We start from the raw sequence: 14,189 nt of genomic DNA, 5'->3' as shown, positions 1-14,189 counted from the left end.
GTTTCTGGTACCCAGACAGTTTCTCCATCTGTGGACAAAACAGAAGCATACCCTCGACCCCAGGTTAATAATGGATCCAGTCATTTTCATTGTTGATGTCTTAAGATCCTTCCATGTAACCATGCCCTTCTCTTCATGTTACATAGCCTTAAAAAAAATCTTTCTGCAGGTGTTAATTATTTATCATTCAATGTTAAAAAAATTTCATTCTAAATAAAGCGAGATTTACTTTCTTAAGATCTTTATGTTTTCTTTCCACTAAAGTTTGACCAGTAAGGTTATAGGAAATACCTGTAATATGTTGCATATTGCAACATAGGCAGAATTGTTTAAATGCCATAGAAATATATCCAGGACCATTATCTGTTTTTATGGATTTTGGTATCCCTGCAATAGCAAAACAACGGAATAAATGATTAATTACACCTTGTGTGGCCTCTGAACTTTGTGCTGTTGCCATTGCACATGAACCAAATGTATCTACAGTAACATGAATGAATTTCATTTTTCCAAAAGATGTATAAGAGTCACATCCATCTGCCACAATTCATTAGGAACTTGGCCTCTAGGATTCTCAGAATAATTTGGAGGGGTAGGTAAATAAGGAATTCATTGCTGACAGGATATTACTATATTCCTTGCTTGCTCTCTGGTGATTTTAAATTCTTTCCTTAATAAAGAGACATTCTAGTGAATTTTTTTGTGACACTGCCTAGCTTGCTCTTCTACTAAGCTTATAAGAAGTAGAAGGGTTACCTGATCAGCCCTATGATTGTTTTCATAGGTAATTCAGTGTGGGTATATATACATACATACATACATACATATATATATATATATATATATATATTCACAAATGATTATATCTCTTATAACTTCTTGTAACTCTTTGAAGACTTGATATAATTTTTCATCAGTGCCATGTTTAGTAAAAGCTGTTTCTATGTATCTGACCACATGATAACTATACTTACTATCTGTAAAAATGTTAAGGGTTTGTGGCTGTTCTATTAATATCATTAATTAGACATATAACTCATTCTTTTGTTTTGATTAAAAAATTATTTTTTTTAAATTGCATTTATACTTGGACCTACAGGTCTAGAATAAGGTCTATCACACTGTTCAAAAATTTCAGGAAACCTAGAGTGTCATAACTTCAGATATTTTCCCTCATTACCTCTACAGAGCAATCAATCATTAACTCCAGGCTTTGACATCATTACAGTAAAATAGCTTATATTGATAAAACTACATCATATAACTTTTCAACATCTTGTTCATCAGTAAATTGCCTAACTATGGGTTACATAATTTTCAGTCTCTCAATAATTTTTTAAAGACTTTCACATTTATTCAGCATTATTGGAAATAATTGCAGTTAAGCTATAAATTCCCAGTTTCTTATACAACCTTCTTCTAAGGTTATCATTTTTGCTTTTTTAAAATTAAACATTAAATTCTTAACCTACATGAAACATGTTTCCACGTTGACATCTCATTCTCTTAAATTTATTTAACCTTATAACTAAATATCTGTTACATATAAATTTCTTTCACATCTTTCTTTTATAAGCTTATTTTCCTCAAAAAGAAAATAGGATTCTCTATGAATTTAGTTTTATATATAATGTCAAAAATCCAATGTAGTTTTATATATATATAATAATTTCAAAAAATTCAATGTAAAACTTTTACCAATGACAGGGTTACAGGACACATATATAACTTCTTCTTAAATAACAGATATTGATCTTACATATAAATATTTCCTTTAAGAAACACTAGATGCAAGAGCACAACTTTTCACAATCTGAGTCAAAAGACTTTGAGAAATATAACCTTGTTGGCAAGGTATTCTCCAGTTTTCTTATAACGAATCTTTACAAAGGTGATGGATGATACTTCAATTCATCCATTGTTTGTTACTGTAACACAATATTAAAATTTCGAAAAATTGTCTAAATCCATTCTTATACAAAATTTACTAATTATATATACCACATTTCAATTTAATGTATATTCCCTTTACTCCCTAAAATTCTGTAGTACAAAAAATTTCTTGAGACCAAATGTTTATAAAATCCCTTTTTATGTTTACAAGATTTTCTTTAAAGTTCCCTTAATAATCCTATAAGTTCCAAACTCATATTCAAAATTACTTTAAATTATTTTCCTTTTCAAAATATGAAAGTTTGCAAATCCTTCTTATCTGTATCAGTGCTATTTTAATTTCTCAATGCTCTAACTTAAAAGAACTTTCTATCTTCAATGACAAAATAATGTTCTGGGAATTGGAGATTCCTCACATTTTGAGATATCAAGGTATAGTATGCACTAATTATTTACCTTTACTGTTTATCATTTCTTGTTCACCCCCAATTTTTATTACACACACACACACACACACACACACACACACACACACACACACACACATATCATGGTAATTAAGAGCAGTAATTTGCCAAGTCAGTATTAGAATAGAAAAGAGACACTAGAAAATAAGAGAATAGAACCCCTTCTCCTCCAAAAACATGATTCTCAGGAAAATCTCCTGTTTTGGAGCCAATCATATCATGAGTTCTGGGAAAAAAAGATCCAATTTTGAAAAGAAAGAATGGAAAGAAGATTGGCCAGTCAGAACACAGAGAATAGCAGGCCTGAGAGACAAATGAGAGCTTCTCTCTGCCTGTATTTTAAAGCAAACACATATAGACACACCAACATTTAGAACCAGAGAGGCCCATCCTCAAATTTGGAGAAACCCCTAGAGGGTCCATTTAAACATTACACAAAGACAAAAAACAACAGGATAACACCATCAAAGTGACAAATTTTCCAAGAAACCAGAGAAAAAATGAAGAGAATCTTCCATTTTTCACAATACATTTTTCCATTCAAAGGTTTTTGATATCTAGCACTTCTTGATTTTAACTATAAATAACTATAACTTTTTAGAAGGCAAACAGTCATTCAAAAATCCCTCAGCCTAATTGGAACATTCCCTGTCCCCTATCAGCTTGGAGTAAACCAAATAACTTCAACAGCCCTAAATCTTTTCTGGGAGGGGGAGTCTCTCTTTTTTTAAAATCTTCAATCGTCTCATTTTTTATAATAATCAAATTACGTATTTTAAAATGAACCTGATTATCTTGTCTTTTTGAAATTAAATAGAATTTTAAAAAATTAACATTTTATTTTATCAAGTCTTCATGAAACAATTCTCTCTCTGAGCCTCCCTGAGACTCAGTACAAGTTCCTTAAGTGGGAGCCAGGAGGAGGCTTCTCCTGGGAAGGGCCTGCCACCTTGGCCTCCACACCCCTCCTTCCACCCAGAGGCAGGTCTGGAGGTGGTGTTGGAGGTAAAAGCCACCACTCTTTTTTACTCTTACCTTCCTGCTGAATAGCTTGAACATCTATATCAACTTTTAATATCCTCTAAACCAAATGAACATCTCCAGGGGGAGTCAAGCAGATTTTTAAAATATTCCCCAATGATAAGACTCCTATAGGAAATGCCTCCTGACCCTTCTGTTTAAAATGTTCACTCATTGGTTTCCCCAGTTTCTCATTTTTCAATACTTAATACTCCTTCTGGAAAACAAGGACAACATTTTTGCACACATTCAACAAATTCTTCCACTTGTTTTGTTATTAACAAGCGTCTTTCTTTAACTATCTGCTTTAGCACTTTCAAATAATCTCCTCTGTCCTTAGACTGTCCCTGTCCCATTTTAATGCTCTGTTTTAGACCCAATGAAAAAATTATTTACCTTGCCTGCTGTCCCTTTATGAGCGCTCTTTTGACCCGCAGGTGTCCAGACTTTATCATTGAATCCCCTCCAAGTCTGGCTGTCCATCTGTCAGTCCATTCGTCAGTCCCTGTTCAGGCACCAGCTATCGCCTGCAATAGCTCTGGTGTGGGTCTGTCCACGAATTTCCAAGAGTGAGGTCGGGTAGCCAAACACATTCAAACACAAAAGTAAAAATCTACCAACTTTATTTCTGGAAACTCAGACTTTTTATAGCAAAAACTTATCTCAGGAATGACCGGTTAAAAGAGACCCAGTTTTACAAGTTCCTGGGTAAATTTACAATATTTGCTTTTAGAAAAATGCAAGCTTTTCTATCAAAGAAACCTTTTACAACCTTCCTGAAACCACAGATTATCCTAGGTCAGGGTTCACTGGTGAGCCAATGGATCCATACAATGAGCAACAATCCATACATACCTTTGATGAAGATCACCAAGGGTATGTGAATATCACTCCCTGGGGCTGGCCCTCTACATAATACCACTGTCATTTGTATAATACTATGGAATAAATAATGTTGAAGATGGGGAATGTTATGGGTAAATGAAGTTTCTGATATAAAACAGTAAAATGAAGATTGAAGGACTAGAACTACTTTATTTATTATCATGGGACACCTCATTATTTCATTCCATATTTTATAGTCTCTCAAATGGAACTGTGAATGGTGTTCTACTTCTTTGCATCTTTTCACAATGCTTATGAAGACAGGTTTTAAGGATTTCAATAAAACATTAGGCAAACTTAGGTCCAACTATATAACTCTGGTAGCTACCACTTTATTGAACTAATTCTCACCATATGAGAATTAACCGTTTTCTATGGTGTTGTCCTCAACCAATTGCAAGGATGTTATTTAAGTGTCAAAGTATGGAAGAATATCCAATAGTTAAAAAAAATTAAATAATAGAGATAATGTTGACAAAATATCAAACTTCTGAAGGCAGTATTTTCAAGTGGTTCTTTAAAAGTGAGGTGTCTTGGTGTTCTGTACCCCTGGGGTTTAAATTTTAATTCATATTTCAGTTGTATTACCTGGGTAAATCATTCAATCCTTCTTGTTTCTTTACCTGTTAAGATTAAAGGGTTGGACTCAATGAGCTTAATTCTTTTTTTCCAAGATATTAATTCACAAATAAGTCATTTGGAAAACATTTTTGAATTACATATAACTTTATACAGTTTCTGAAATATACCAATGATATTTTGCAGTCAGCTCCAGTATTATAAAGAGTCATCTACTCTACCACTTTTAATTTTATAGATAAGGAAACTGAATCCTGGGGAAGTTAAGTGACTTGTCCAATGGGGTTATAGAAGCATCAAGTGTCAGGTTTGGAGAATTCACTTTTTTAATGAAGCCTACAGTGATTCCTTTCCTAAAAGAAGTAAATATTCAAATGGATTTGTGGTCTTTTCAACAAGGATAGTCCCTTTAATAATACAGACTATAAGCCAAACATGTCTGCCAATCCAAGTTCTTCCAATAACCTAAGGGACCTTTTTTGATTTGTCTTGCTCTCCTGAGCATACCAGAGGAATACATGGACTATTCATTGCTTAAGTCTATACGAACCAAGAATTTTATATGTATAACTCCAAATTAAGTAATATTGTAACATACTGTACTTTTTTTGTGTTTTGTTTTGCAAGGCAATGGGGTTAAGTGAGTTATCCAAAATCACACAGCCAGGTAATTATTAAGTGTCTGAGGCCCGATTTTAACTCAGGTACTTCTGACTTCAGGGTCAGTGCTCTATCCGTTTCACCACCTAGCTGCCCTACCCTATACATTTTTCAACATGAATAAAGTGATTTGTCATGAAAAATCATACTTTTGCACATTTATGCCCTGTGTTGGAGTAGACTTTATGATTTTCTTTGCAAATACAAAATGTTCAAAAAACCCAGAGGAAGCCCCAAACCCTGTAGTACAACAACCCGGTGAATTAAGTAAAAATAACTTTTATTAAAATTTAAAATAAACGAATTGCTTTTTAAATGGTCTATTATAAAATAACAGACACGCTAAAGCTATTGATAAACAAGTTAAAGATAAAAATAAGGCCGGATGTAGCATGAATTTTATTTAGTAAAATAAGTTATTTTAAAGTTTAGCTACATTTTAGTTGGCTGCTTTTCTGAGGCACCTTCAAGTAGAAAATATATCTTTTTTGAAAATATTAAGCTATTATTTTGAGTTACTGAATACGAGCGTATGTCTATTTTGGACAAAACTCTAAATTTTAGTAGTTTAGAAAAAAAATGTAATAGTTTAGTAATAAAATTAGTAGTTTAGTAAAAAAAAAAAAAAACCTTGGTAAATTTTGACGGTGGAGAAAGTAAGGCTTGGAAACCCAGAGGCCGAGTTCACATCTGTCTTCTGGCTCCGAGGCGACGCTCCAGGCTCTAAGTTGCATGCAGGGGTCCCGCACGGGAGGAGGGGGGTCCCGCAGGGCGGGGGGGGGGGGTCCCGCACGGGCGGGGGGGGGTCCCGCAGGGCGGGGGGGGGGGGTCCCGCACGGGCGGGGGGGCGCCCCGCCGGAGGGGTCCCGCAGGGCGGGGGGGGTCCCGCAGGGCGGGGGGGGGTCCCGCAGGGCGGGGGGGCGCCCCGCCGGAGGGGTCCCGCAGGGCGGGGGGGGGGGTCCCGCACGGGCGGGGGGGCGCCCCGCCGGAGGGGTCCCGCAGGGCGGGGGGGGGTCCCGCAGGGCAGGGGGTCCCGCAGGGCGGGGGGCGCCTCCCCGGCTCAGCACGTCCGTCCCCTAGGGCCAGCGCAGAACGCACGGTGAAGCCCCCGGGCCGGGCTCCGGCCTTGGGGGACTCCGGCCTTGGGGGGCTCCGGCCCTTCTTTCCTCGCGGGGCCGGGCCGGGCCGGGGCGGAGGCGCCGCGGCGGGAAGCTCGCGTCCTGTCCCGCGCCCGGCCGCACACGCGGAAGCGGGGTCCCCGACTCCGTCCCCCCCCCCCATGAGGAAGGCGAGGACGGAAGAGGGGCCCTTCCGGAGCTCGCCCCCCCCGCCTGCCCCGCCCCCCCCCCCCCCGCGGCCGGCTGCTCCCGTAGCGTCGGGGCCGCGGGCACGGGCGCGCGCGCCGGATGCTGTTCGGTTAAAATGGCCGGACAGGGAGCTCGCAGCTCCTCCCCCCGCGGCCCCGCCGCGCCGAAGGCGGCCTGAGCCCGCTCGCCCCACAGTTAGGCCCCGGCCCCGGGCCGGCGCCCCGCCGCCCCGCCGCCCCGCCGCCCCGCCGCCCGGCCCCGGCCCCGGCATGAGGCCGCCGCCTCGCGCCGGGCCCGCCCGCGGCTGACAGCTGCTCCCGGGCCGTGAACGAGCAGCGGGCCGCTGTGCGTGTGTGCGCGCGTGTGTCGCCGCCGCGGCCGCGGGGGGAGGGCTCCGCCTCTGCCTGCTCCTGCCCCCGCTCCGCCCGGCTCCTTCCTCGGGGCCTTCTATATGGGCCACCTCCTCTCGAAGGTGCCGCGTAACCGTCACAGCCAGAGGCGCCCCCGCTGCTGCCGCTGCTGGTGCCGCCGCCGGCGCCCCCGCCGCCTCCTCCGGCCGCCGCGCCTGCCCCCGGCCAAGGCCGCCCCGCTGCCCTCGCCGCCGCCGCCGCCGCCGCCGCCGCCGCCGCCGGCCCGGGGCTGGGACTGCCTGCTCCGCGGGCCCTGCATGCTCTGCTTCATCGTGCACAGCCCCAGCGCGCCCGCCGCCGCCGGCCCAGAGGAGGAGCCGCCGCCGCCGCCGCGGGACCGGGCCGCCGCCTCGCCGCCGCCGGCGCACCGCAGGGCGGCCGAGGACTGCGCCGCCGCCGCCCGCCACTTCCTGCCCTCGGCGCCCGTGTCCTGCTGCAAGGAGCTGGGCCTGGCCGCCGCCGCCGCCGCCGCCGCCTGGGAGCAGCGGGAGCAGCGGCGCGGCCGGAGCCTGCTGTTCCCGGGCCTGGGGCCCATCCGCTTCCTGGGGCCGCCGCCGCCGCCTCTGCAGCGCTTCCGGGGGCCGCCGGCGGCCGAGCCCCCCGTCCCGCCCGACATGGTGTGTAAGCGGAAGGGGGCCGGGGTCCCCGCGTGCACCCCCTGCAAGCAGCCCCGCTGCGGCGGCGGCGGCGGCGGCGGCGGCGGGTGCGGGGGGGGAGGCGGCAAAGGAGGCGGCGGGGGCGGCGCGTCGCCGCCGCGGGCTCCCGAGGCCGGCGGCGGCCCCAGCCCCGAGCGGGCCCCGCCGCCGCCGCCGCCGCCGCTCGGCCCCCCGGACTGCGCGGCCGAGAGCCCCGGCGGCCCGGGGGCGGCCCCCGCCCCGCCGCGGCCGGACGGCGGCGACCCGGACTGTGCGGACCCCGCCGACCACCCCAGCGAGCCGCCCCCCGACACCGCGGGCATCAACCAGCTGCCGCCCTCCATCCTGCTCAAGGTGGGTCTGGGCGCCGCCCCCGGCCCGGGGGGGGGGGGCGGCTGGGGGGGGGGCGGGCTCCCCGGAAAGTTGCTGCGGCCCAGACTGGCGGAGTCCCGAGCAGGAAGGAGGACGCGAGCCCAGTGCAAAGCCGGGCGACCCGCGCTGCCCGCGGGCACTGGCACCGGCACAGCCGCGCCTGGGGAGGCGGCCCCCGCGCCGCCAGGTAGGCATGGGCACGCCTCGCACTTTTCCAGAGCAATTTTCCTGCTTGCTGTTGCTAGGTGACGGAAACATCTGCCTCTTGAAACCTCTCCAGGAAAGGCGATTTGGAGGGAAAGAGAGGTTGGCAGGATTTAAGTTTTGAGCAACAGCTCCCCGGTTGTGGTACAACGTTTCAGAACACAGAGGAGGTGGCATTAGTCGGTCCGCGCGGACTCCCCCCGCCGGGGCTGCTCCCTTAGTTTCTGACGACCATAATTCATGCTGTGAAATTAGGGACCTGCACCACAAATGATCATTTCGTAGGGATTGCACATCCGTCTGCACATGATTACTTAGGGCCTAGTTTTGGGGGCGTGGCGCCGGCAGCTGACTGCCCGAAGCTGGGGGTGTTTGCTCAGAGCCTCCGTGGTGCTAAATGCTGCGAGCCCCCAAGGAACTCAGTTATGTGCAGGCACGCTGGGCGCAGACCTCAGAGGGAAGGTACTACATGTAGAAGACTCTGGAGAGGCTTCTTACTAAGCATTTTATTTTATTTTATTTTATTCATTTATTTTAGGTTTTTGCAAGGCAAATGGGGTTAAGTGACTTGCCCAAGGCGGCACAGCTAGGTAATTATTAAGTGTCTGAGGACGGATTTGAACTCAGATCCTCCTGACTCCAGGGTCGGTGCTCTATCCACTGCACCTCCTAGCCATCCCCTTACTGAAGGATTCTAGCTGAGATGTAAAGGAAGCCAAGAGAAGATAAGGAGCTAGAGAATTCCAGGTGTAGGAGTATCAGTGAAAAATGTCATAAGTCCCTGGAGTTGGTGGAAGGAGGGGAACCACATCCTCACAGCTGGACTTTGGGAGTTTGGCAGCGATATGTAGGATGAACTCCCCAACTTGAGGTTGAGACGAAGGCACTAAGCAAGAGATGAAGGCCCGAGTTTAGCTGGTGGCTATATGAGAAGAGAGAAGGGAGAGGTTTAGCATCAGGCGGTGAGGGAGAGAGTGAAATTGCAAAGATTTGAAGAGGGAAGAGTTTGGGCAGAAAGATCATCTGTGAGTTCCATCTTGTAATGCTCAATAATCAGTTTGCATGCAATTCAGAGAGAGACTGACCCTGGATATGTAGATCTGGAGTCATTTGAATTGAGATGATAGTTTAATGTAGGGGAGCTGAGGAGGTTACCAAGGAGAAGAGCAGAGGGTCCAAGATAAAAATCTTAGGGCGTACCCACAATTAGGGAGTATGATGGAGATGATTAACCAGCAAAGGAGACAGGTAGGAGGTGGACCAGGAGAGAGTACTGCTGCCAAACAACAAAGAGGCAAATCCAGGAATTAGGATAGTCCGCAGTGTTGAATGTTGCACACATAGAGTAGTTACTTTGCAAACTTTTTGTCCAAGATTTGAGGAAAGCCAGTGGGAGGTGACGTCAAGGGGTTTCGCGACAAAATGAATGGGGAATGGGCTCATATAGGTTATTCTTAGTTTTCTTTACTTACTATGACTGAGTAAGGTAAAAGACTAATGAGAAGTTGGGAAGGAGTAAGTTGTGGAAGTATTGAAGAGGGAAGAGGTTTGTAATAGCTTTTGTGACAAGTGAGTTAGGAAATTAATTAGGGAAGGATAAAAGGACTATCTGAGTTTGGATAACATTTTGAATTTCCTATGAATCCTGTCAACAAAAGTGAGAGACTTACCTTCCTGTTTAGTTCAACATCTGGTGAGCAGGTGCAGAAGAGGTGATGCTGGGTATATATAATCCAGGACTGAACTTTGTCAGAAGATGCACAGGAAAAGGGACGAGCAATTCCAGAGCCCCGTGCAAAGTTGAAATAATTAAATAAATGGCCTTTGGATGTTGATTGGAAAGAGAGGAAAGTAATGTCCTCTATCCAGGGTTGGAGGAATTGGAAGTAATGTGAACATGGAGGCAAGAGGCAAAGGGAGAGATGGAACAAGAGTCAGTTGTGATGAGATTAGAGGAATGTTAAGAGTTCTGATTAAGGAAATGAAATCCAAGGATTGTCCATAAGGGTTTTCTGATGTGGAGTGAAAGTTGAAGGATTTAAGGTAGTTTACAAATTGGGAGATTAAGAAGCTTGAGGGAGCCTCAGTATGAATATAGAATAAGCAAGCCTAAGAGCTAGGAAGGAGAGAACAACAGTGAGCCATGTTTTTGAACTCTGAGAAAGGAAATAAAATTATCTGGTTGTATGGGAAAAATCCCATAATTGGGATTTTGTAGATTCTTCATTTAGTGAGCTTCAGAGGAGGAGATCAGTTGTAGTTATATTGAAAATGTCATTGGGGAGCAGAGTATTCTGACTCTCTCTCTCTCTCTCTCTCTCTCTCTCTCCCTCTCCCTCTCTCTCCAGGATATGGTTGTGCCAGCTCTGCCAGCAGGATAGCTGGGGTTTCAATTTCATCCCATGATGAAGGGAATTTTGTTCACTATCAAATGGGAATTCCAGAGGACTTAGTAAAATTAGGTGGCCAGGGAGTGTAACATGAGTGGGAAAGGGTTGTGAAGAAGGGGGAGGAGAGCACAGATGAATTAGTGATCCATTGCTTCTGTGTGGCCAGTGATTGATTAATAATACATAGATATGGAGAGGAAATAGAATGGAAACACAGCCATAGGGATAGTAATATGTGGCAAATGAATAGTAAAGCTCTATTAGTCTGTTTTGGTGGAAAAGTGTCCACATTTTGAAGCACTAATGAAATCACAAATTCAGGGCAAAGAAAATTTTGGCATTTATATTCCACCCAAATGGAATGTAATAATGTTACTTTTGTGGTTGGATCTGAATTGAATATTTAAGATGCAAAAAAGCATGACTGAAAACTGAACCCCAAGAAGTTAATGAAAGTATAATAAATGAAGAGTGACCTGTTTGCATTTCTAAATCATTCAAAAATCAGTTACCACAAATATGATCTCACTATCAGGACATTTTTGCTTTGTATAAGATTTGAAGAGAAAGGAGTTATGGTTGTAAGTGGATTTTAAAACCATTTCCTTCTTTCCTTCCCCTCCCCCTTTCCATTGAACATACTACAATTTATTTGACTTAATTGTTTTTATTTTTGTTATTAGGGTATTATCTTCATTGTTTTGATAATATCTTTAAAGCCTATTAGTCTATCTAGTGTGATGATTTAAGTACTGGCATTTTAATATTAAGTAAGCTAAGAATCATCCTTCTGTAGACTTTAAAACTTGGTCTCTTAAAAGTTTTGGGGGCTGCCTTAGCACACATGAGTTCTTAAACAAAGTAGAGAGGTTAATTAAGCTCATTTCCTATCACTTTGTTGTTATTTTTACCACTTTACTCAGCAATAACTTCATTAACCTCTTAATAATTTCATTATCTCTTATACACCCTTATCCCCAGAGCCTTTTTATCCCTACACTGGAGTCTACCTGCCTTTTCCAGACTCCTATTTTTGTCAGGCTGTTTGTCAGTCTTATTCCAGGAGTCAAAAGCTATGACCCAGAGGTTGATGACTCTCTTTGGAAGTAGTATTGACTTCTTTTCTTTTTTTCAGTTACTTACAAGGTTTCATCCCTTAGATCTCCCCACTATCCCCAACTTAGAAGACTTCCTATTTTCTGTTTGGGCTGTAGTCTTAGCTAGTTGGTCTTCCTTGAAGAAGATACTGTACTACAGAGATGGAAAGATGAGAGAGCATTTTATTAATAGTGTTTTTCTAAATTAAAATAAAAATAATTTTGGCCTGGTTATCCTGATCTTTACAAAACTATATTTTGAGAAGTGACAAATTTTCAAATCTGTTTTGATTTTGTGGGCTGACTTGGGAATCTAACTGCCATTCTTTTTTATAAAAAAAAAAACATTTGAATTCAAACATTTGGCCTGGAAATGACATTGTAAATTAGAAACTGTTTATATAGATAAAATTCTAGTAAACTGAACTCTTAAGTTCAAAATCTTTGGCTGTGTAGAATTTTTAGATTATATAATTGTGAGATTTGGGAAATTTTTTGCAGATACGTATATGTCTTTATGTATATATCTATATATCTATATATACATCATAATTTCTTGCTATGATAATTTCATCTAACCTTTTAGAAGCTTAAATCAACATATAGAATAACTAATAATATATATATATATATAATGCTACTTTAGGATTTCAAACTTTTTGTATTTTCCTTCTAATTAAACTTGGCACACTTTATTAAGGAAAGGGGAAGAGCTTATCAGGATGAAGAGTTAATTTTTTTCATTTTAAATTTGTATGCTCCATAGTAGAAAACAGTGATGGATAGCAAATAAGAGATCAACAAGTATGCTTCAGTTTTTTTTTTCTGCTTTTGGATAGGTACTTATATATTTGCCCATTTTACATATGTAAAGTAGAAAAAATTCATTACAGATATGTGAGAAGAAGGATTCTGTAGAAATGAAAGTTGTATGGGCGGCTAGGTGGCACAGTGGATAGAGCACCAACCCCACTGGAGTCAGGAGTGCCTGAGTTCAAATCCCGCCTCAGACACTTAATAATTACCTAGCTGTGTGGCCTTGGGCAAGCTACTTAACCCCATTTGCCTTCCAAAATCCTAAAAAAATAAATGAAAGTTCTACGTAAGTATGACTTTATATTCTGGATAAAATTGCTCTCTCTACCCACATGAGTGAATCTGGCTTCATTGATACTTGATTTCCTAATAATGAACATATTTCATCAATGAGGTGACTCCTGCAGAGCACCATCCTCTTATACTTCCTTCAAAGGTTGCTATGCAACATATCACTTGGGGACCAATCTTCTTTTGATGAATCTCATTGCATTTAGTCTTTGTGGTGCTTTGTCACTGGACCTCTCCTTGAAACCTTTCCAGGATAGCAAGATATGCCAGAGTTGTCTTCCTTTTGGCATAGTCTTTGAAGATTCAGGTTACTTTTCTATTCCTTGTGAAACATTGGAATAGGACTTCAGTAGATGCAGTTACTTTAGATTTTATTTTATTTTTTATCTTCTGGATGGATCAAAACAAAATAAAATGTTTCAACCTTTCATTTTATTTCCTTTTAGATTTTCTGGTAGTTGCACCCCCCCCCCCCCTTTTTTTGGGCTTGAGTTATTTTACCTTAATCCTTCTCTCTTAGCCTTTCTTCCTCTTGTTTTAGTGCATAGACTACTAAATCTAGTTATCCATGAAGACTTGCATTAAAATTCTGCTTGTGACGTTTGCTCATGAGATGATTCTGAATAAGTCCCTTCACTTTATTCCAATTTCTTTATGTGTAAATGATAGCATCCACTTTACAAAATGAAGATCAAGTGAGATGGATGTAAAGAACTTGGGGAACCTTAAAGTGCCATCCATATGCTTCCTGTGACAATTATTGCTCTTATTTTCTTCTGATCTTTTTTATTAGAATCATTCAGATTGTATTAATCTTAGGGTAGTTTGCTGTCTTTTGTGTTTAATTTCTTTGGTGGTCTGTTGTAAAGGTAGACAAAAGAACTTTTTGGATATGGATATATTAAGTATAGGTTATAAATGTATAAGTATAAGGATGTAGATTCATCTGCAGACTCAGTGAAAGCAATTCCAGTAGCAGACAGCAGGATGATCATGATGATGTAGGTACTTCATTGTGTTTCCATATGGTTTTGATTTCTTCCTCTAGGATGTCTTACCATGACTTTGGAAGTCTCGCAGCAGATTTAATGTAATATTTCAGGTATTACCTTTCATTTCACTTGCATAACTTCTCCTCATCTATGTAATTACAGTGTATTAGG

At 43.0% G+C, this 14,189-nt stretch overlaps 1 protein-coding gene and 1 long non-coding RNA gene across 2 annotated transcripts in view; one reads left to right on the top strand and one right to left on the bottom strand.

Moving 5' to 3' along the window:
* Window positions 1-2,337: 2,337 nt before the first annotated feature.
* Window positions 2,338-6,303, bottom strand: LOC141497287 (uncharacterized). Its single transcript, XR_012471278.1, has 2 exons — window positions 6,135-6,303; window positions 2,338-4,888 (listed from the first exon to the last, which is right to left on the bottom strand). It is a non-coding gene; the product is annotated as an uncharacterized LOC141497287 (long non-coding RNA).
* Window positions 6,304-7,163: 860 nt separating this feature from the next.
* Window positions 7,164-14,189, top strand: part of FBXL17 (F-box and leucine rich repeat protein 17) — a 504,377-nt gene continuing 497,351 nt past the window's right edge. The window contains exon 1 of the mRNA XM_074207412.1: window positions 7,164-8,210. Within this exon, the coding sequence (XP_074063513.1) occupies window positions 7,263-8,210 (948 nt within the window). The 5' untranslated portion in view covers window positions 7,164-7,262. The remainder of the gene's footprint in view (window positions 8,211-14,189) is intronic.

The sequence above is a fragment of the Macrotis lagotis genome, chromosome X, assembly GCF_037893015.1.
Source record: "Macrotis lagotis isolate mMagLag1 chromosome X, bilby.v1.9.chrom.fasta, whole genome shotgun sequence".
In the NCBI taxonomy this organism is placed as follows: Eukaryota; Metazoa; Chordata; class Mammalia; order Peramelemorphia; family Peramelidae; genus Macrotis; species Macrotis lagotis.
The sequence above is the reverse complement of the archived record's forward strand: the minus strand, read 5'-3'. Positions and strand labels throughout refer to the sequence as shown.